The 22,211-nt window shown below is 33.2% G+C and overlaps 4 protein-coding genes, 1 long non-coding RNA gene and 1 pseudogene across 5 annotated transcripts; 5 read left to right on the top strand and 1 right to left on the bottom strand.

Annotated features, from left to right (window-relative positions):
• Positions 1-420: 420 nt before the first annotated feature.
• Positions 421-3,120, top strand: LOC110010416 (uncharacterized). Its single transcript, XR_005177346.2, has 2 exons — positions 421-1,159; positions 2,816-3,120. It is a non-coding gene; the product is annotated as an uncharacterized LOC110010416 (long non-coding RNA).
• Positions 3,121-4,335: 1,215 nt separating this feature from the next.
• Positions 4,336-6,310, top strand: LOC105643289 (phenylacetaldehyde oxime monooxygenase CYP71AN24). Its single transcript, XM_012228396.4, has 2 exons — positions 4,336-5,360; positions 5,528-6,310. Exons 1-2 carry the CDS (start codon positions 4,419-4,421, stop codon positions 6,137-6,139), a joined length of 1,554 nt encoding a protein of 517 aa, XP_012083786.1. The 5' UTR covers positions 4,336-4,418; the 3' UTR covers positions 6,140-6,310.
• A 1,750-nt stretch (positions 6,311-8,060) lies between these two features.
• Positions 8,061-9,813, top strand: LOC105643288 (phenylacetaldehyde oxime monooxygenase CYP71AN24-like; annotated as a pseudogene).
• A 1,091-nt stretch (positions 9,814-10,904) lies between these two features.
• On the top strand, positions 10,905-12,879 carry LOC105643287 (phenylacetaldehyde oxime monooxygenase CYP71AN24). The gene is made up of 2 exons (XM_012228395.4): positions 10,905-12,045; positions 12,168-12,879. The coding sequence occupies exons 1-2, from the start codon at positions 11,104-11,106 to the stop codon at positions 12,768-12,770; spliced, it is 1,545 nt and encodes a 514-aa protein (XP_012083785.1). The 5' UTR covers positions 10,905-11,103; the 3' UTR covers positions 12,771-12,879.
• Positions 12,880-13,321: 442 nt separating this feature from the next.
• LOC105642483 (kinetochore protein) lies at positions 13,322-17,707 on the bottom strand. Its single transcript, XM_089721148.1, is given in 14 exon segments — positions 13,322-13,732; positions 13,804-13,885; positions 14,014-14,144; positions 14,548-14,639; positions 14,791-14,888; positions 15,002-15,135; positions 15,244-15,372; positions 15,451-15,779; positions 16,246-16,453; positions 16,591-16,647; positions 17,093-17,265; positions 17,268-17,387; positions 17,466-17,496; positions 17,594-17,707. Coding segments are annotated over 13 exon segments (1,599 nt in total). The 5' UTR covers positions 17,618-17,707; the 3' UTR covers positions 13,322-13,732; positions 13,804-13,812.
• Positions 17,708-17,937: 230 nt separating this feature from the next.
• On the top strand, positions 17,938-22,211 carry WEE1 (WEE1-like kinase). Its single transcript, XM_012227321.4, has 10 exons — positions 17,938-18,460; positions 18,988-19,045; positions 19,131-19,197; positions 19,368-19,634; positions 19,785-19,852; positions 19,949-20,058; positions 20,134-20,174; positions 20,270-20,418; positions 21,048-21,401; positions 21,842-22,211. The coding sequence occupies exons 1-10, from the start codon at positions 18,171-18,173 to the stop codon at positions 21,947-21,949; spliced, it is 1,512 nt and encodes a 503-aa protein (XP_012082711.1). The 5' UTR covers positions 17,938-18,170; the 3' UTR covers positions 21,950-22,211.

Genomic DNA, 22,211 nt, shown 5'->3' with positions numbered 1-22,211 from the left:
TACTAAATTATTAATTATCACTTTTATTTAAAAATCAAAATTTAATCTTTGCAATATTAATTGGATAAGACTAATGAAATTATATTTGTTTTAAAAATATTGAAAATGCTTACTTATTTGTAATTTCATTAATTGTAATTGATTGTAATTTCATTAATTGTAATGAGTGTGCTATTGCTAGAAAATATTGAAATTGAAGTAAAAAAATAGAATAAAATTGTAAAAACCTAAAAAATTCAAGGTATTATCACATGTTAAAGGTGTGTTTACCTACAGAAAACAGTTTTCTTATAAAATGAAAATTAGAAAGCAGAAAATGAAAAATACGTTCACTTAGTGAAATGACCCGAAAATTCAATTTCGTAGAATTTTCATTTAAAAACTAAATTTTTATTCCAACTAATGAAATTCAGCGGAAAATATTTTATTACTGTTAAACCAGACCAGTAAACCAGTTTGGATTTTTTTAAGACCCAGAGAAAAACTCATAACCCAAACAAAAATTGAATCAAATCATTGAGTTGGACTAAACCGGTTCGAATTGAACCGGAATAGTTTAGAAGCCCAGATTTTTTTTTTCTTTCTTTCTTTCCTCTTCTTCTTCTTTCTTTCTTCTTCTTTCTGGGTACAGCGACAGTCCCGTCGCCAACCTCCTCCTCTCCTTCTTTCTCTTGTTTTTCCGATCACCGGAGACGAGTGGGATGAAGTTCATTGCGCCGCCTTCTCTCTGCCGTCCCCAGTCAGCCCCTCCTCCCTCTGTTTCCATTCAAGCGAATCGCAGCTGCGCCACCAGCCTCCAGCCACTGCTCAACGTCGATCCTCTGCTCGCTCGCGACTCCGGCGAGAGCTGCAAGGTAGGCGAGCTACAGTCCCTTTTCGACGGTCAACGACGACATCAACAGTGGCACTTGGCTCCTGTCGAGCCCGCTCCGGTCGAAAGAAGGCTGATCCCGCGCAACTAACACCAAAAATGGACTCCTGACAGAAAACCGAGCCAGATGGTGTGAAGAGCTCCTGATTCTGAGCAGTCACGTTTTTACGGCCACCGTGGACGGCGGCTGCGACGGCAGTATGGCGATCGGCCGCGAGCCTCTGGTGAGGCACCATGAGACAGATTCTTCCTCTCTTGGAGTCTGGCATCATCCCCGAATTTCGATCGGTACGTCCTGAGTCCTATTTTTCTAATTTTATTATAAATTTCAAATTTTAAAATTAATAGTTGATTAAATTGAATTTGAATAAATAATTAGTTAGATACAATTCTTGCTGGGATTTAGTTAGTGGCATATTATAAGCTGCAAATTAATTTTGAATATTGCTAAATATGTTTCATGAATGTTAATTATAATTAGAAGATTGATGTTGAAATGAGAATTCTTAGCTAATAATTATGTTTAGTTAACTTAGGAATTTTAATAAATAATGTTAGGGAGAGTTATAATCTACGGCTTAGACAAGTAAGATATAGATATTATATATGTTAGGCTATGAGTTTAAGTTAGTATTTAGGATTTCTAAGGGGTGGAAGCTTTAATGAGATTGGTTCTTGGCAGCTAGCATAGAATTTTTAAGTAAATAAGGTTTATACCTGAAGTAAGGATGAAGAAGTAAAGGCGTAATGAAAAGTTTCTTAATGATTAAAAATCTAGAAATTATCAAGTGAGAGTAGCTGTATTTAACTCGTCGAAATCTATTTTATTTATAAATTATTTAGTTATTTGGTAATTAGTTATAAAACAATTAATAATATCATTAGAACATGCTCGGAGGTTGATATAATTTGTTAATTAATTGGTTTGGAATTATTAAGTGCATATATGTGTGTGTGAGATGAATGATAGATGAATATGGTTATGGCAGATGGGTTTAGTTGTTGCGACTTGCCCTATTGATGAGCTTTGAGAATTTGCTATTAAATCGCGGATTAATCCGATTTTCAGGGAAGGTTTTGTCGAAATTTCGATAGAATCTAGGTTAGTCATATTTAATAATTAAGTTAATAGGTTTATTTAGATTAATTCTTTAACTTGATATATAAAGTTTTATTTTTATTTTTATTAGTTATTTATTCTTATCATTATTATTTATTTATTTATTTTCTTAAAATCAATTACTATATTATATTGTTAATTAATACTCCTGTAATTATCTGTATTTGAATATGAATGTGTAATTGTGCACCTGCATTATGATATTTAATTACTTGATATGCTTGCATGTAATTACAATATTTGATTATTTGTGTTGTGGCATTGCTATGCTTTGTTTGGGTGGAATCGGGATGAATTGGGTCACCATGAGTTTATGAGGATGGTCTTGGAAATGATGAAAATATGGAATTTCGGCCAGGAATGGGAAGATCGGCGCCCCCGTGTGCACCTGATGATATGATATGGGTGATACTTGATTATATGATATGGATGATTTGGAAAACTACAGGGTGGCCTCCTGTTGGTATGGAAAAGAAAAGAGAGTATAAAAGAAATGAGAGGGCTGGTCAAGTGAGGATCAGACCGGTCGACCATGTATGGGGGATCGGCTCCCTGGTGCACACGTCAATAGAGGATGGGTTATGTGGGAGGATGGCTCATCAGGAGTTTCGGTGACGCCACAAACCAATTTCCACATGATGTGATTATGTGAAGGTGTTAATAATTGTGATTGCTATTATTGTGCCATTTGCGTGATTGCCTGCATGCTCATATATCTAGTCGGATGACTAGATTGATATATTTACATATTCGTGTGAATGCATGTGTTATGCAATAATTATTATTCATTAATAAACTCACATCTCTCTTGTTTAAACTTTCAGGAAGTAGATTCTTCTATATCCTGGTTAAAGCTCTGTTCCTTTCACCACAGAGCTAGGAAAGAACTTTCTAATTTCAGAAATTAATTCATTAATTAGTTATATGTACGAGGACTTATTGGTATTTATCTGTTAGTAAACTCCGCAGTTGTAGGTTTTATGTACCTCTAATTGTGTATTAACATAGGTGAAATGGTTTTATGAGCCCATATTATAAATCTAATGTATTATAAATTGGGCACGGACTATGAAATGTGTAAAATGTTGAATTTGGGGTAGAAATATAATATAATTATGAGGTTTATTGAGTATGGTAATATGGACTGAATGGCAGAAATTCATATTAAGATAGTTGAATTTTAGTGATTCAAGCTTACTACTAGTGTTGGGGGCCTTAAGCTTATCTGGGCCCTAATGCGGTCCGGCCCATGGAAACGGGTCGTGACACTTAGTAACAATAAAAAATTATATTTTAATTTAAAAACTTCATAAACATTATTCATAACTTTCATAATTAAAATAAAATATTATAAAGTAACTTTAAAATTTTTTTAAAAAATTTTTAATTTTTATTATCGATTATTTATAATAATAATATCAATTTAAAATTTTTTGAAAATAAAGAATATAATATATTTGTAATGATAAAATTAATTATATATTAAAGCATAATATTTTTTTTATGTTATTTAAATATTTTTATTTAATCAATAAAAATATTTTATAGTTATGAAAATGTCATTTTATAAAAATGAAAAATAGTTAAAAACATGTCTTTTGTTGTAAAGGAAAACTGTGGAAAACAATTTAAGATTGTTTTCTAAATTTTAGTTAAATTTTGGAAAACTGAAAATCTGTTTTCTAGTTTTCCAAATAAAAAATTGAATGATTTAAACATAAAACCATATTTTTCAATTTTCTTGAAAAACTACTTCAATTTTCCATGAGTGAACACAATCTAACCCTTTTTATTTTGTTTGTTTGCTTGTAACCTCCGTTTTTTTTTTTAAAAAAGAAAAACTTACTTAAAAGACCGAGAATATATATAAAAATGGCGAAGACTTTTTTTTCACCCCTTTTTAGCTTTGAAGATGTAGATAATTTTTGTAGCTGTCTCACAGGATCTCCGTTTTATGTTTAGAATCTTCCAATAAGAATAGAATTGGTAAAGAAAATACTTAAAAAAATATGGCTGCGCCTCCGATTTTAATTAAATTAGCAAAATCTCTGATCCACTATTTATTGCGTTTGCCAAGCTAGCCCATGTTTGGTGAATGAATAGGAAGAAGATGACCTAGGCAAGTTGATGGATCCATATTCAATATAAATAATTTTTCGTAAGCATAGTCGACAGTGATATAAAAATATAAATTATTACTTAAAATAAATGAATTCTGTTCAAAAGTTTAGAATTTATCTAAAAAATTTAAAATTTTTACATTTAGAATAAAAAATATTTCATTTTTATTCGATGGAGTAAAATATACTTTTGGGAATGTGAAACGTTATTGTTATATATATCTGTAATGCGCTCGTACTGTTGCTATCAATACCAAAAAAACTCTGCCTCTGTCCCTACATTAGTATCTAAAAATCAGTGCCTGAAATGGATTCCCTTACCTTTCTTCAACTGTGGTGGCATGAACCAGAGAAAATATCTCTATTCAATCTCTTTTTGTTCTGTTTTGTTCTAGTCCTCTCTTTTCTGCTTTTATTTAAACACAAAAGAAATGCTCACAAACTAAATCTACCACCGTCTCCACCAACATTACCCATAATTGGAAACCTTCACCAGATGACTGCACTTCCTCACAGATGTTTCAGATCCCTTTCTGAAAAGTATGGCCCATTAATGTTTCTTCGCTTAGGCCAAGTTCCTACTCTTGTGGTTTCTTCTTTAGAAATGCTTAAAGAAATTACCAAAAATCATGATATTATTTTTTCAGATAGGCCTACTTTGACCGGTGTAGATATCGTGTTGAATGGAAGCCCTGACATGGCATTTGGCCCTTACAGTGACCACTCAAGGGATGCAAAGAAGCTTTGTGTTATTCAACTTTTGAGTAACAAAAGAGTTCGACAGTTTCAATTTGTAAGAGAGGAAGAGGTTGAGAAAATAGTTGAAAAGATTCGCACTTTAAGCGTTAATGAAGCTCCGATTAATATGACTGACATGCTTATGAGTCTTGCTCATAATATATTATCAAAATCAGCCTTTGGTTCCCTGTATGAAGATCAAAATGATAAGCATAAGAGTTTCGACATAATGGCAAGAAAGACATTGGATCTTTTATCAGCTTTCTGCTTTAAAGATTTGTTTCCCTACTTGGGATGGATTGATCACCTTACTGGATTAGTTAGAAACCTGAAAATGCTTACGCGAGACTTAAACGATTTCTTCGATCGAGTGATCGAAGAACGCGAGGCATTAATGAATGATAATGAGAAAGCTGAAGATCAGAAATACTTGGTAGATATTCTTCTTTATCTTCGGAAGGAGGGGCGTGAGCTTGATCTGTCTAAGGACAATCTTAAAGCAATTCTTCTGGTAGCTAGTCTCTCCTTTTACTCTTTAATTTTTTTTTTTCTAAAAAAAAATTATTTACATTGTCGTAGCTAACCCAGCAAGTTTGGGATTAAGAGATAGTTATTGATGTTATTGTATTTACATTATGGTAAGGTAACACTACTTTTGGTATTCAATGAACTATACAGGACATGTACGTAGGAGCAATAGAAGCAACAGCAGGAATGATGGAATTTATAATGGTGGAACTGGTGAGGAATCCAAGAATAATGAAGAAAGCTCAAGAAGAGGTAAGAAGAGTAGTTGGAGCCTCCAAGTCAAAGATAACTGAGTCTGATATAAGTCAAATGGAATATTTAAAGTGTGTAACCAAAGAGACAATAAGGTTCCATGGATCTGCAATACTACCTCGACAAACGTCAGCAGATGTTAAACTCAAAGGTTATGACATTCCAGCAAAAACAAGAGTATTTGTTAATATGTGGGCAATTCAAAGGGACCCGACGTTGTGGGATAGGCCAGAGGAGTTTTTGCCAGAGAGGTTTCTTAAAACTTCAGATGATTCTAACGACGAACATAGAAAGCTGTTGCTTACATTTGGAACTGGAAGAAGGGCTTGCCCTGGAATGACATTTGCGTATGCAGAACTTGAATACGTAATAGCTAATTTGCTGTATTGGTTTGATTGGAAGCGGCCTGATGGAGCAAGAGGAGAGGATTTGGATATGAGCGAGCTCTATTCATTTGTTATTCACTTGAAAACACCTCTGTGGGTTGTGGCAAAGCCCTATTGTCCTTGATTTGGGTGGGAAACTTCATTTTTATGTACTATGTTTTGTCTTTCTTGATGTTGGGTAACTAGAAATCGGATTCAGACCGGTCCAAATAAGGAATGTGTTTCATTTTCAGTATAATTTGTTTGTCTGTATTTTTTTCTTTTATGTGGTTAAGAATAATAATATTCATTTCAGTTGTTGATCCCAGTAGATTTATCAATTATCATACTGATTTGATCCTGACTTGACTTCAGAAAGCAGCCAGATGAGAGTCAAATTGGAATTAGAAAAGAAGGAAAGTTTTCTTCTCATTAATGTGTGACAAGGAAACTTTTCTTTGACATTCTCATGCTTCGGCAATTATTATTATTTTTTTTTTGGACAGTTTAGATGGAACGAATCGCGCTGAATCACTATGGTAAATCTAATGTGGAAAAGTCTGAAGTGGGGTCTAATTATAAATTAGAGGGAGACATAGTACGTTTGGGTTTGAAATTAGACGTATTATAATGGAAAGAATAAAAGCGTAATTGCATCTTCTTTAAGTGAAAAAACGACTGTTTGGAAAAAGGAGCAAATATCTTTTATATTAAAATTAAAAATAATTAAATTACACTAACCTTTAAATCCTAAATAAAACACCTTAAGTTCTAAACCATAAAACTTTATGGTCCGTTCGGAACAAATGGATCATAGTTGTAAAATTCATTTACAAATAAATTTGTCATGTTTGATATACTATAATTTAAAATAAATGATTCAATTGAATTCCATAAAATTATATTTGAAATACATTCTTCATGAAAATTCATTTGTCTTTATTTCTTATAACACCCTTGACATAATAATTTAATAAAAATAAATAATAAACATCAATTATATTTATTATGTACAATATAAAAGCTTGTCATTTTTTATTAAAATGTAAATAATAAATTTTATATAAATAAGTATACTAATATTACATGCTAATTAATTAATTATATAAGTAGTAACATTTATCATGATAATTATTTTTAATTGATGTAAAAAAAATTTTTCATTCAAGTAATTAATTTGGAAACTAAAAAAATTATTAAGAATATTAAATCTGTATTTTAGTAGGGTTTGAGTTAGACATATCTAATTCTATGAAATTCAATTCGTAGAATTTAAATCTGTATTTTTTTATTGAAAAAACAACATTTTGGATGTCCAAAAGAATTCCATAAAATTTTATGGAATTCGTTTGTTCCAAATGAGCTCTTAATATCTAAACCCTAAACGATCAGTGTATTATTTTTAAATCCTATCATGTCTAGGGTCCTCTCATACCTAGAGGGTAAATTCAGAAATTTAAATTAATGGGGAAATACATAAAAATAATAATTCAGTGAAATTATTTACAATGTGTGATATTTATTTATTTGCAATTTCACCCTTAATAGAAATTGATGGTACTGTTTTCCTAGAAAAGGCCAAAATTGGATATCAAAATAGAGTGTGAAATTGCAAAAATCTATAAAATTTAAGGTATTATGATATGTTCAGCCCTTTTTATTATGTTTGTTTGCTTATAATCACCATCTATTTTAAAAAAAAATTGCCTAAAAGACGTAGAATATATATGAAAATGAAGAAGACTTTTTTTTTTTCTCCCCTTTCTTACGCTTCGAAGATGTGGATGTAACTGAAATTTAGACCTCATCTTACAGAACCTCCGTTTTACCTTTAGCATCTTCCAATAAATATAGAATATGAAAAGTTAATTAATAATATGTTTTGGGCTGCGCCTTCAATTTTAATTAAAGTAGCAAAATCTCACATAACGTGATTCATCGTTGGAATCCTGCAGTTTTATAATATGTTTTGGCAATGTCAAACATTGTTGTTATATTATATACGTGTGATTTTCTGTCCTTGTTCCCTGTGTTATATAGTATCTAAAAAATCGGTACCTGAAATAATGGATCCTCTTACTTCTCTTCAACAATTAATGGTGGCAAGAACCAGGAAAAACATCTCTAATCAATCCCTTTTTCTTCTGTTTCGTTATATTCTTTTCTATTCTGCTATTATTTAAACCCAGAAAAAATAATTACCAACTAAATTTTACCACCGTCTCCACCAAAATTACCCATAATTGGAAACCTTCACCAGATAAGTGCACTCCCTTGCAGATCTTTCAGAACACTTTCTGAAAAGTATGGCCCCTTAATGTTTCTTCGCTTAGGCCAAGTTCCTGCTCTTGTGGTTTCTTCTGTAGAAATCGCCAAAGAAATTACCAAAAATCATGATATTCTTTTTGCAGATAGGCCTTCTTCAACTGGTGCAAGTATGTTGTGTTGAATGATGCCTTGACATGGCATTTGGTCCTTACTGCGACCATTCAAAAGGGATGCAAAGCAGCTCTGTGTTCTTCAGCTTTTGAGCCACAAAAGAGTTCGACAGTTTCAATTCATAAGAGAGGAAGAAGTTGGGAAAATAGTTGAAAAGATGCGCCTTTTAAGTGTGAATGGAGCTCCTATTAATATAAGTGACATGTTAGGAGTCTTTCTCATAATATATTATCAAATCAGCCTTTGGTTCCCTATATGAAAATCAAAACGGTAATTATAAGAGTTTCGGCGAATTAGCAAGAAAAACACTGGATCTTTTATCAGCTTTCTGTTTTACAGATTTGTTTCCCTACTTGGGATGGATTGATCATCTTACTGGATTAACTAGAAACTTGAAAACGATTACAGAAGAATTAAACGAGTTCTTTGATCGAGTGATCCAAGAACGCGAGGCGTTAATGAACAGTAATGAGAAAGCTGAAGATCAGAAGTACTTAGTAGACATTCTTCTTTATCTTCGGAAGGAGGCGCTCAAGCTTGATCTCTCTAAAGACAACCTGAAAGCAATACTTCTTGTATCTAGTCTATCTTTTCCTTCTCTCTCTCTCTCTCTCTCTCTCTCTCTCTATATATATATATATATATATATATATATATATTACATTTTGGTAATGACCCAACTAGTTTGTGATTAAGGTGTAGTAGTTGTTATTATTGTATTAATTTACATCATGGTATAGTAACATTAGGTTTGGTGTTCAATCAGTATAGGACATGTTTGTAGGAGGAATAGACTCAACAGCAGCAACAATGGAGTTTATGATGGCGGAGCTGGTGAAGAATCCAAGAATAATGAGGAAAGCTCAAGAAGAGATAAGAAGAGTAGTTGGAAACTCCAAATCAAAGATAACTGAGTATGATATAAGTCAAATGGAATATTTAAAGTGCATAATGAAAGAGACAGTATGGTTTCATGGATCTGCAATAATACCTCGACAAACATCGGCAATTAAACTTAAAGGTTATGACATCCCAGAAAAAACAAGAGTACCAATTAACTTGTGGGCGATTCAAAGGGACCCGACATTGTGGGATAGGCCTGAGGAGTTTTTGCAAGATAGATTTCTTAATATTTCAGATGATTCTGATCAAGAACACAGAAAGCTGTTATTTTCATTTGGAAGTGGAAGAAGGGTTTGCCCTGGATTGGCATATGCATATGCAGAAGTTGAATATGCAATAGCTAATTTGCTGTATTGGTTTGATTGGGAGCTGCCTGATGGAGGAAGAAGAGAAGATTTGGATATGAGCGAAGTTGTTTCATTTGCGATTCGCAAGAAAACACCTCTTTGGGTTGTGGCAAATTCCTGTTATCCTTGATTTGGGTGGAAATTTCATTTATATTGTATAGAGAAAATTACATTTTTATCCCTATATTTTGATAATTACTTACTTTGTATTCGTATTTTAAAAGTTACACTATTTTATCCTTATAGTTTCGATTATTAAAAAAAATTACCCTTTTATTTCAGATTTAAGTCGTTAAGTATTAGTAAATTACAGGACTAACCCTATATACATACGAACTCAGTGATGAAGCCATAAATTAAAGTTAAGGGAACTAAAAAAAAAAAATTCAAGTGTTAAAGGGGTGAAATTTTAAAAAAAATTACTATTTTAGAGGGTAAAATAAAGAAGTTACAATATTTTATGGGTGATTCTTTATAAAAAAAGTTTTGTTAGGGGCGGGAGCCACCCCTCACCCCTAGCTCCATCAATGTATGAACTAATAGGGATTTTGTCCCTATATTTTGACATAATTAATTATTTTGTCCTTGTATCTTTAAAAATTACACTATTTTGTTCATGTAATTTGGATCCATTAATGATTTAAATCTCAAATAATGGACGGAAGAATAATTTTATTTAACAGAGACGTACTATAATAATATAATAGTTTATTTTTTAAAATGTAAAAATATAAGTAGTTAATTGTGTGAAAATATATAGATAAAATTGTAAATTTTCCATTTGTATATTGTATATTTTGTCTTTCTTGCTGGTGGGGGTAACTTGAAAGCTAATCCAGTCTTTTCAATATAAATCAGTGGTACAGTTTGTATCTTTTTCTGTTTTTTTTTTTTTTTTCTATGGTTAAAAAAAAAAAAAAAAAAACATCTTGATTATTGATTGAATGAAAATTTTATCCTCATAGAAGTATGATACAGAGATAGATCATGAAGTTGACTTAAGAAAGCAGAGAGATATATGAAAATTGGAATTAGAAAAAAAGGAAATTATTAATGAATGACAAATAAACTTTCTTTGACGTCAGCAAAAATTTCCTCGCTGTTTGCATCAGAAGAAAACGTTTTTTATAGTTTGGACTGGAAATACAAAAGGATTATAATATTTTTTGCAATGTCACACTTTATTGTCCTGTACTTCGTCTAGAAGATGGAGACTATATACAAAAATCGTTAGGTCTCAACTTACAGATCCTCTGTTTCATGTTTAGCATCTTTCACTAATAATACAGACAACAAGCCCATGAATGTTAAAAACACAATTCATTTTAATTTTTTTTTTTTTCATTAGTTTAAAACAACTATGGCTATGAATAAGAACAAAACCCATCTTTTTGTTACCTTTTAAAAATCAGTACCTGATATGGATCCGCTTACTTTTCTTCAACAATGGTGGCAAGAACTAGGAAAAACACATCTATTGAATCCCTTTTTCTTCTGTTTTGTTATATTCTTTTCTTTTCTGCTATTGTTTAAACCCAAAACAAGTACTCACAAACTAAATCTACCACCCTCTCCACCAAAATTACCCATAATTGGAAACCTTCACCAGATAAGTGCACTTCCTTACAGATCTTTCAGATCCCTTTCTGAAAAGTATGGCCCTTTAATGTTTCTTCGCTTAGGCCAAGTTCCTACTCTTGTGGTTTCTTCTGTAGAAATCGCGAAAGAAATAACCAAAAATCATGATATTATTTTTGCAGATAGACCTTCTTTGACTGGTGTAGGTATTGTGTTCAATGGATGCCTTGACATGGCATTTGGCCCTTATTGTGACCACTCAAGGGAAGCAAAGAAGCTTTGTGTTCTTCAACTTTTGAGCCACAGAAGAGTACAACAGTTTCATTTCATAAGAGAAGAAGAAGTAGGGAAAGTAGTTGAAAAGATACGCCTTTCAAGCGTGAATGGAGTTCCAGTTAATATAAGTGATATGTTTATGAGTCTTGCATATAATACATTATCAAGAGCAGCCTTTGGTTCCCTGCATGAAAATCAAAATGGTAATTGTAAGAGTTTCAGTGAACTAGCAAGAAAGACAATGACTGTTTTATCAGCTTTCTGCTTTAAAGATTTTTTTCCCTACTTGGGATGGATTGATCACCTTACTGGATTCATTAGAAACTTAAAAATGATTACAGAAGAATTAAACGAGTTCTTTGATCAAGTGATCAAAGAACGCGGGGCAGGAATGAATGATAGTGAGAAAGCCGAAGATAAGAAGTACTTGGTAGATATTCTTCTTTATCTTCGAAAGGAGGGGCTCGAGCTTGATCTCTCTAAAGACAACGTTAAAGCAATACTTCTGGTAGCCAGTTGCTCTTCTACTAGTTTTTTTTTTTTTTTTTTTTTTTTTTTTTTTTTTTTTTTTTCTTGATTTATTAATATTTGTGGTAAACTAACATTAGGATTGGTGTTTGATTAACACAGGACATGTTTGTTGGCGGGACAGACACAACAGCAGCAACAATGGAGTCTATGATGGCAGAGCTTGTGAAGAATCCCAGAATCATGAAGAAAGCTCAAGAAGAGGTAAGGAGAGTAGTTGGAAACTCCAAATCAAAGATAACCGAGTCTGACATAAGTCAAATGGAATATTTGAAGTGCGTAATGAAAGAGACAGTAAGGTGTCATGCTTCCGCTATGATGCCTAGACAAACATCAGCAAGTGTTAAACTTCAAGGTTATGATATTCCAGCAAAAACAAGAGTACTAATTAATACATGGGCAATTCAGAGGGACCCAGCCTTGTGGGATAGGCCTGAGGAGTTTCTGCCAGAGAGATTTCTTAATAGTTCAGATGAAGAACACAAGAAGCTGTTGTTTTCATTTGGAACCGGAAGAAGGGTTTGCCCTGGAATGTCATATGCATATGCAGAAGTTGAATATGCAATGGCTAATTTGCTGTATTGGTTTGATTGGGAGTTGCCTGATGGAGGAAGAGGAGAGGATTTGGACATGAGTGAAGTTTATACATTTGTTATTCACAGGAAATCACCTCTTTGGGTTGTGGCACATTCTTATTCTCCTTGATTTGAATGGGAAATTGCATTTTTATGTATTTTATTTTGTCTTTCTTGATTTTGGGGAACTTGAAATCTGATTCAGTCGGGTCCAAATAAGAAATGTATTTCTTTTCCAATAATCAATATAAATAGGTGGTTCAGTTCTCTCCTTTTCCTCTTGTTGACAGACAACATGAAAGCTTTTCTTTGTCGCTGCCATGCGACAGAAAAATGTTCCCTTTATTGTTAAGGATTGGGAAAATGTTATTCATAGTTTGAAAAACATAAAAAGGATTCTTAACAGGATATCAAAACAGAGTGTACAATGTGACAAAAGCATCATAGTTTGAAAAACTTAAAGATTATATACAGATTAAATTATTAAATATATATACTTTTAAAAAAAAAATGAAATTATATCTATTGTGCAAAAATTGATATACTTGCTTTTTATATATACATGTATAATATTGAAAACTGTATTTATAACGACTCAATAAAATTAAATAATAAGAATTAAAAACATATATTAATTAGGGAGTCCATAAAATTAAAATGGGAAAAGTTTCAATACATTAGTTAGGAAGCAATTTTTAATAATTAGTGCAAAGAAAGTTTAGTTATTGCAATGTAAATATTTTTTTTACCAAGAAGAAATACTATTAATTACTTTTCTTGGGTGAATACAAACTACACCACTTTCTGTTTTGGCCAGTTCACATGTTAATCTTTCTCACAAGTTACAATTGCATAATACCATAGAAGACGATAATAAAAAGATGAACTCAAAAATTCTATTGGCTCTTCTGGCAAATATGTTTCGACAGCTCCATGCAATCATGGAAGTCTTCCTAGCTTCAAGAGGCAAGTTCAGCAGAACATTATGGATGCAGAACGCAAGAAAAATGTGGAACTGTATAGTCATGTCTCTTACCATCTGTTCAATGAAAGAGATTTGGGCCAAGAATAAAGATGGCCAGTGTGTGAAATCTGCATAAAGCTCAATCATAAACAATTCTATCCATTGAAATTTCGTAAATAAGATCTCCTGGCAAACTAACCTGAAATGATCACATGAAAATATGGGAGAAATATGTAGATAAGATAATCCCCTCATTATTGCCCATCACTTGAACCTCCTTCCTGTCCACAGAAGTTCACCATCAAACTTCATTGATCAAAATGCTATATATCATTCTAAATGAACAGCACAGACAAAGAAATAAGAAATAGTTTTCTTCTAATTAGTATTTGCGAGTTGGTAGACATACCATGGAGGATGAATACGAATCAAGTTCCCAATTTCAAGTTCAACATCACTGCAAACTCTTGGACTAAATATAACTGTTCCTTTCCTTCCTCTATCTAAAACAGTTAGAGCTCCCTCTGGCAACTGGGAGTCCTGCAGATATGAACCTTTTGCAAATTACAGAAGTATAAACACACATGTGAATGCACTTAACCAGGGTCCTGCTACTAAAAGAACATTCTTATCTAATTCTCAATGCAGGATAAACAACAGTAACCTTAAGTAGATACCCTCCAAAATTGAGCACGGCCTGACTACAACAATAGCATGCCACAATAGAGGAATCCATACCAAAAAATCCACTTGGAATCATAGTATGATAAATTTAAAACTATAACCTAGAGTGATAGTAACCAAGACCTAGCTTTTCTAGAAACCGACTAAAGAGTCTGAAATTTGTATAATGAATTAACAACTTAATGTTAATTTAATACCATAGTGTCTTATCGTTTGCTTTAATAATTTCTAGGCCTGAAGTGGTAAAAATTAGCACAACCTCTAAATTCTTGTGAAAAGAACAGTGACACACAATCAACTTTGCTTCCAGGTATCTTGAAAGGATCTTTACGACAATAGATTGTGATTCATCTGTATCAAAAAAGAGCCAAAAATGAGTAGCAGGCTGAAAATTGCAGAATTGCAGGTACAACAAGCCTATCATCTTTACCTGTTCATATATGCAAGTCAGTTTGAAGATATGGTTTTAAGAATAAAAATATTACACCAGTAAATGCTTTACCATTAGGGACATCTCCCATCTGTAGCTTTTTAAGAAAATCAGCATCTCTTTCCTTTTCATTCTGCATGACTTTCTGCAACTTCCCAAACAACCCAATACTACAGATTTTGGAAGCAAAAAGGTAGATTTTATGCTATTTATTCTCTAAACTTCATTTAAACAATTATGGAAAGTACTCCTGATAACAAGAAAATCTAGTTATATTACTTACCCTGACAGTTTAACAGCCATGAAAAGGGCCCCTTCATTGCTGAAAGATGTAGCAGCTAAAGCCTCCTGAAATCTATCTGCCATAGTCTGCCCTTTCATCTCTTGGTTTGCTAGATTTAGATTTTGATAGTTGACCTTAAAAGTACAAATGTGTGCGTAATTTTAACAAGAACAAACAACACAAGAACAAACAACAAAAAGCACCAAAGCCAAGCAATAAAATCCAATCAGATGAAGTAATACCTCATCATCACTTGATGATTCAGTAATTACCCCCTCAGGCTGTTCTTGATTATCAATGATTCTGTCTCCCACTGACGATATACTTTTCTTCAAAAAATACTGTGTGCTTTTTCCTCTCATTCTTCTAGACTGCAGCAAATACTGGGATCAAACTGGGTGCATAAATCATTGAGGAAAAATTATGCTAATTGACAAGAGAAAATAAACCATTTCAGAACTTCCTCTTGGTGGAACATTCCTGTCCTGAAGGCCATCCAAACGCTCGGCCATTGAAGGCTCAATAAGCTCATTCGCATGAGCTTCTATTTCATAAGGGAAATTTTTTAACTGATTTTCAGTTTCTCTGTGAAACTCTTCTGGAAAATTAAGATTTGAATTTCCTACAGCCCCGTCCCCAGCTGATTCCAATTGTTCAAGCACAGCTCTCGCCTTGGATGGCATAACATGTTTGTTCTTAGGAATACAATTTTCAGAGAGTTCATCTTTGTGCAATTTTAAACAAAGAGAAAACTTTGGCTTGACTTTGCCTCTAACACCTGCAAACCATTAGGTAATAATAGGTGAAGAATTTAAGCGCCCTGAGTGCCAAAAAATGAACTCAAATGATGAGCTTCATTATATTGATTGTAGTCAAAGAACCAGCAAACTTTAATTTCGACCATATATGTACAGATTAAATCAGGAACACAAGCATTTTTTACTTATCCATCTTAGCAACTGAATATCACACAAACTAAATTATTCAGGATTTCCCAAGTTAGATAGAGCAGAGTGAGTCCGTAAGGGCTGTAACTGGGATTTTGCTTGTGCTGTCTAAATTTAAAATTCATCATTTCTCTTGCCAAAAAAACAATTAAATTTTTTTTTTTTGAATCCACATATTTGATTAAGAAGATGCTCCATCTAGGTCAAAATACGAGAAAAATGCAACTTGACAAGAGTATTTAATTAATGAAAAGGCATATGTGGATATCAAGCAACAGGTATCAACTTCGAAACTACCTTTACATGATTTTCTTGAATTGGAGAAGGCAGAACAGGAAGCCAGAGATTTCCCATACAAATCAGTAAGCACCTCAGCTTCTTTACTCACTGTCGATGATGTGCATGCCCCATCTCGTTTTTCACTCCTAGAACTATCAAGATTGTTATCTTTATGGAGCTTCCTAGCACTAGATGTATTGGAAGACTTTGCAAGTGCATAGTCATCCTGTACAAACAACTATCATAAGAAAGCATGTCTTGCACTTGGCACTAAATAACCTACGATTAAAAGGTACAATGAGAAAATCTAACTAAAAATGAATGATATCTGGATAAAAGCTTTAGCAAAACAAAAAGGTGTACCTCATTTGGAGAATCAGGAATTTCAACCTCATCTTGGTCAAAGCAAGTTGTTTGGTTCTGATCAAAACATCATCACACTTTATTTGTATTTATAAGAAAAACGAATATTGTAAATGACCTACAATTGCACATACTTCATTTGTTAAAATGTCTAATTCCCTTCCAAACCTTACATCACCTTTACCTGAGATAAAAGATACATCTTAGAACTCTTTTTATGACTGATGTTAAAACAGAATTAAAAACAATTCAATTCAGAATTATAGAAAAAGAAAGCATCTGCATTTCCAATGCTATGTAACTTAATGAAATTTATGAACAGTGTAAGCAGTGCGCATATTCCCTTTAGAAATCATATCATATTGAGATTTAAAAGGAGAAAGGAAAATTGTTTAAAAAACAAAAAAGAAACAGAAAAGAATAGAAATACTCAAAAAAATAGTTTAATGTGTGATCAATTCAAATGCACCAGAAGACAAAAACACCAACTTTATATATATACCTCTAAGTATTTCCAGTCGTGATTGAAGTAGCAATCCTTGCTATAGACATACAAAAGCACAGTAAGGATAGGCATACAGATATATACCCCATTGTCAATAAATATTATGATAATAAATACCAAAAAGCAAACAACATTTACATATATAGATAGCTTCACTGTAAATGCTGGGCTCAGAATAAAAAATTCAATAATCGAGTAGAGAAATAGAAAAGGAAAGCACTTGCCTCTTTCTCTATATTTGTATTCAAAGAAATGCAATTGTTTCCCAAATCGCCATTTAAGTCATCCTCATCTGACAAATCTCCAAAACCAAAATCAACCAACAAACGCTAACATAGCTTTGCAAATTCATATTTACAGCTAAAATTACCAGAAATGCTCTGATCAGAATCAGAATTCCCCTAAGAACAAAGTAAAGATAAATAAATGATTAACAAGTGGTGTTGGCACAAAAGCATAATACAAAAGTGTGGTTAGGTTCAGGAGAAAGAGTTTCACCGGAAAAGCATTCGGCCGCCACATTTGGCATAGCTGCAACTGTACGCGGTCGAGCCAAACGCCAGTTGGAACCCGAACCCATAGGCATTCTTTTGGGCCGCCGTGCTTTCCGATTGGGCCTCAGCCCAATTTATTATTGATAATTTCTTTAATTGAAAAAATGAGTATTATTAGCACAAAAAACAAAAAGATACTGAAAAGTCGCGCCTTTTGTGTCCGCCACTAATGACCATTCGAAGATGGAAAAAAGCTTATGTAGTACGCAACACAAATTAAGCTACATATTCAGCCTATCAGACCATCGATTTAACGCTGACAGTGAAAGGCTCAAAGTTCAATCAATCACATCGCGTCTCTTATGGTGACGATTCGATGACAAAGAGAGTGCACGGTAGTCTTTCTTTCTTCTGATCCGTGCCGAAGAAGATTGCTCACCCGCGCAATTTTGAATTGTAGAAATTTTTTTTAAAAAAATAAAAAGAGAAGACAGAGGGCAATGGTTTATTTGATAATAAAAGGGAAATGAGAGGTAGAGAGGAGGTGAGAGGTGAGTGGTGCTGGTGCTGGTGCTAAATTGATGAAGAGAAAAACCTTAAAGAGAAGCAGTAAAAAGAGAAGAGAGAGTAATGAAATGAAGGGCACATTAGCAAGGCACTTTCAGGTTCAGCTAGGACAAGTCTCTTTGGTTCCTCTCCAGTACCAGCAATCTTCTTCTTCAGCCTCAGTTTCCAATTCTTCCTCTAGTTTCAAGAACCTTATAGATTCTGAAGACGCCGATCTACAGTTCCGTTCCTCTTTGGATAACCCCAGTATTAAAGAAGTCGATATTGATGAGAAGGATTTCATTCTCAGTCAGGACTTTTTTTGGTAAGTTTTTCTTCAATTTGCTATTATACAAGATTATTGAGAGTTTGCATTTAGGAAATTTCTTGTGATTTTCCAGTTTTTAATAATGGGCTTTGGTATTTCTTGAGAAATTTGTAGAATTGGTTAAGTTTAAGTTAATTTTAGTGATTCATTCTATGTTATTGGGTCTACAATGGAAATGAAAAATCCTTGCTCGAAATCGCAGAGAACATTTGAGAAGTTGAGATTGAGTTTAGATCCACTTACATGCAAACAAATGCAAAACTTGTTTCATGATGCTTCTTCTGATGGTTTTTGAAATCAAAGACAACTTTTTTTTTTCCCACATAATACTGCAATATTATTATAAGCATGTTTGCATAGGCTTGAATTTAGAAATTAATTTGCCTTTTCCAAAGAAAAATTCGTGCTTGTGGCTAGATATTTTATTCCAATATATGCCAGTACAATCAGTGAAATCAAAGTTGTGAATATTTTTAATATGTAATTAGATTTTTTTTTTTCATTGTTATATTTTGTGATTACAGCACTCCAGATTATATAACACCAGTGGATCAAAATTTGCTCAACAGCTTTGACAACAAGGTAATGCTTCTGAAGATTGAGCAATATGTTCAGTTTGATATGTGCAAAGTATCATCATTGAGTATCTATGCTTTGTTTGTGGCAGGAAAACATATCATGCCCCAACTCGCCAGAGAAGCTAAACACCACTAAAACCAAAAAACTTCGATTGGGTAAGATTAGTTGTTTTCTCTTTTTGAGTTTTACTCTTGATTTCAATGATTACGAGAATGCTTTTTAGATTGAAGCACATTGTTTTTTACCTATTTATTGGTCACACTTACTATCAGCTACTAATTATTCCCTCCCTATTTTTCACATTGACCATCCATACTGCTCTCAGATGTTATCTCAGCGAATCCTATCAGCCCTACTATGTCTGATCAAGAACAAAATATAGAGATTGCAAAAGATAATTATGGTATAGATGAAGTGAAATTTGAGAAAACAATGGTAACTGACACTCAGAAGCGCCCAAATTATGTATCACTATCTGCAGTTGCTTTGCGCTGTCGGGTTATGCCCCCTCCTTGCATTAAGAACCCATACGTAATGGATGCTTCGGAAGTGGATGTAGATCCCTTTGGCAATCAAAGATCAAAATGTGCAGGTACAATCATTGTCAATTGTCAAGCTAGATCTTGGTGTAAAAACGGAATATCTTTTCCATTCCATTCCTTTCTTCTTGGAGTGCCGAAATTGTTGCCCTGTTGAAAGGTCTTAGAGATTTGTTTTAGTTAATGAATGCTGCAATCTTCAGGTTTCTTTTCTACAATTGTTGGTGGAGATGGCCTTTCACGGTATCACACAGATTTTCATGAGATCCAGGTATCCATCAAGGTTCAAGAATTCTCAATTATTTCAGAGACCAGAATCATTATTTTTTGCGTTTGCGTAAATAGTAATACTTTCCTTTCCATGTAGCATATTGGCACTGGAAACTTCAGCCGAGTTTTCAAAGTCTTGAAGAGAATAGATGGTTGCTTGTATGCCGTGAAACATAGCACAAGGCAGTTACATCTAGAGGCAGACAGGTAGTTTCTTTGTGCTCTTTAAGATGCTTTCATCATTTGTTCAATCAACTAGCTTAGACTGTTTGCATTTTTCAGGAGGAAAGCTTTGATGGAGGTTCAAGCTTTGGCAGCTTTAGGTTTGTATGCAATATCTATACAAGTTTTTCATTATGCTTCACATTTCGGCACTAAACCATTTTTCTTAGTTGGTTCTATGATCATGTTTCTATAGGATATCATGAAAACATTGTTGGCTATTACTCCTCATGGTTTGAAAATGAGCAACTCTACATTCAGATGGAACTCTGTGATCACAGCTTATCTATCAATAAGTCTTCCAAAGCATTCACAGAGTTGGAAGTGTTGGAAGTCTTACAGCAGGTGAGCATTTTTGTAGCATTTTTCATAAAAGTTTGAGTGCTTTATTATTGACTATTCAATTCTCACGTATAGACTGGTACAGGAACGCAAGCAATTCTTTCAAAAGTATAGTAAAAGAAGAAATTATGAGGGATAAGATTTCCTTTTTCCAATTTATTCTCTTTTTGATACAATATGATGGATTGTAAAGATTATCCCCAAATTGATTGCTTTCCTTCTAATGCAACACCCTGTGTGCTTGTAAAAGCCCAATTATTCAGATTCACATGCAAGATATTCAATTTCTAGTTGAAACATAGTTGTATAGGCGCTCTGGATAGCTTTTAGGTATATATTTCTATCCGTTCAATTTTTAGCTATTTCTTCTATATAGCTATACGTATCTCACTGAAGATGTACAACACTCCACCGATGCACAGAAAGATATTTTTCATGATCATGCTTAATTGAACTATGAAAGAGTCCCACACATTTATCATGATTTAAAATCAAGTTTACCCCAGTCATGTTAGAAAATATCTAAAAGTTTCGGATAGCTATTGATATGCTTCAAACCAATCTGAAAATATTTTGATTCTACAGAGTTTCCTGTTTATTTAAAGATATTCTCATATTGGAACTTTTAACAGATTGCAAAGGCATTATGGTTTATACATGAACGAGGAATTGCTCACCTAGATGTAAAACCTGATAATATTTATGTGAAGAATGGAATTTACAAGCTAGGTGATTTTGGATGTGCAACTCTCCTTAATCAAAACTTGCCAATTGAAGAAGGTGACGCACGTTATATGCCTCAAGAGATATTGAATGAGAATTACAATCATCTCGACAAAGTTGATATCTTTTCTTTGGGAGCCACTATTTATGAGCTTATTAGAGGATCACCTTTGCCCCAGTCAGGATCTCAATTTTTTAACCTCAGGGAGGGGAAATTGCCACTTCTTCCTAGCCATTCGTTGCAATTTCAGAACTTACTCAAGGTAAATACTTGCATTTTTTTTTTTTTTTTTTTTGGTTCACCATCCTTGTGTGATCTTTTAGAACTGCGGAAGTAGACCTTTTCTTTAGAATCTAAAAGCAGCATCTTAAAGAAAGAATGACTATTTTTTGAGTTCTTCTTTCCTTTATCATGTTGAATAATGCTGCGTGTTGAGCAAAATGCTTATGATGAGAGGGGGAAAGGGGTTTGCAATGACCATGTCCTCTTTTTGCTATATTTTCTTATCCTTGATTCTGAATATTGGATTTTCATATCATCAGTGAAAGAGAATAAGCTATTTGGTGTTTAATTAGCCTGTTTAGGATACCTTTAAAACTTGCATTTTACCTGAAATTGCAACTGCCCTGTAATTGCTTCTTTTTTTTTTTTTTTTTTCTTTGCCTAGATTTATATAATATGATAATTTGGTAATTTGATCAGGTGATGGTAGATCCAGATCCAGTTCAGAGGCCTTCTGCTAAAGAGTTGGTCGAAAATCCAATATTTGACAAGGTTCAAAGAAATCTGAGGATATTGCAAAAGCCTTAGTTGAATTTTTGGGACAGGAAAGTTTTGTACTTTTGGACTGGCCACTAATGATTAAAATACAATGGCCAATTTTGTAAGAAAAGTTCCTTTTGCAGTACATACACCAAATTTTCTGCCTCAGCAAGGTGTTGTCGTCAAAAGCTAAGAGCATGCACTTCAAAAGACATGTATTATGGATTAAGGGTATGCAATTCTATTGAAATGTCCACAGAAAGTAATTGGACTTACGTATATTCCAATTAAAATTGTCATCTTTGGAAAA

This window comes from Jatropha curcas, chromosome 5, assembly GCF_041381405.1.
Source record: "Jatropha curcas cultivar XTBG-Jc1 chromosome 5, XTBG_Jcur_1.0, whole genome shotgun sequence".
NCBI lineage: Eukaryota > Viridiplantae > Streptophyta > Magnoliopsida > Malpighiales > Euphorbiaceae > Jatropha > Jatropha curcas.
The sequence above is the reverse complement of the archived record's forward strand: the minus strand, read 5'-3'. Positions and strand labels throughout refer to the sequence as shown.

What these genes read in the sequence shown, in the direction of transcription:
- WEE1 (XM_012227321.4), top strand. Translation starts at nt 18,171, where the DNA reads ATGAAGAGAAAAACCTTAAAGAGAAGCAGTAAAAAGAGAAGAGAGAGT. An exon ending in CAGATTTTCATGAGATCCAG is followed by an intron (nt 19,853 to 19,948) that starts GTATCCATCAAG and finishes CTTTCCATGTAG; the next exon opens with CATATTGGCACTGGAAACTT. An exon ending in TCAAGCTTTGGCAGCTTTAG is followed by an intron (nt 20,175 to 20,269) that starts GTTTGTATGCAA and finishes ATGTTTCTATAG; the next exon opens with GATATCATGAAAACATTGTT.
- LOC105643287 (XM_012228395.4), top strand. Translation starts at nt 11,104, where the DNA reads ATGGATCCGCTTACTTTTCTTCAACAATGGTGGCAAGAACTAGGAAAA. An exon ending in ACGTTAAAGCAATACTTCTG is followed by an intron (nt 12,046 to 12,167) that starts GTAGCCAGTTGC and finishes TGATTAACACAG; the next exon opens with GACATGTTTGTTGGCGGGAC.
- LOC105643289 (XM_012228396.4), top strand. Translation starts at nt 4,419, where the DNA reads ATGGATTCCCTTACCTTTCTTCAACTGTGGTGGCATGAACCAGAGAAA. An exon ending in ATCTTAAAGCAATTCTTCTG is followed by an intron (nt 5,361 to 5,527) that starts GTAGCTAGTCTC and finishes TGAACTATACAG; the next exon opens with GACATGTACGTAGGAGCAAT.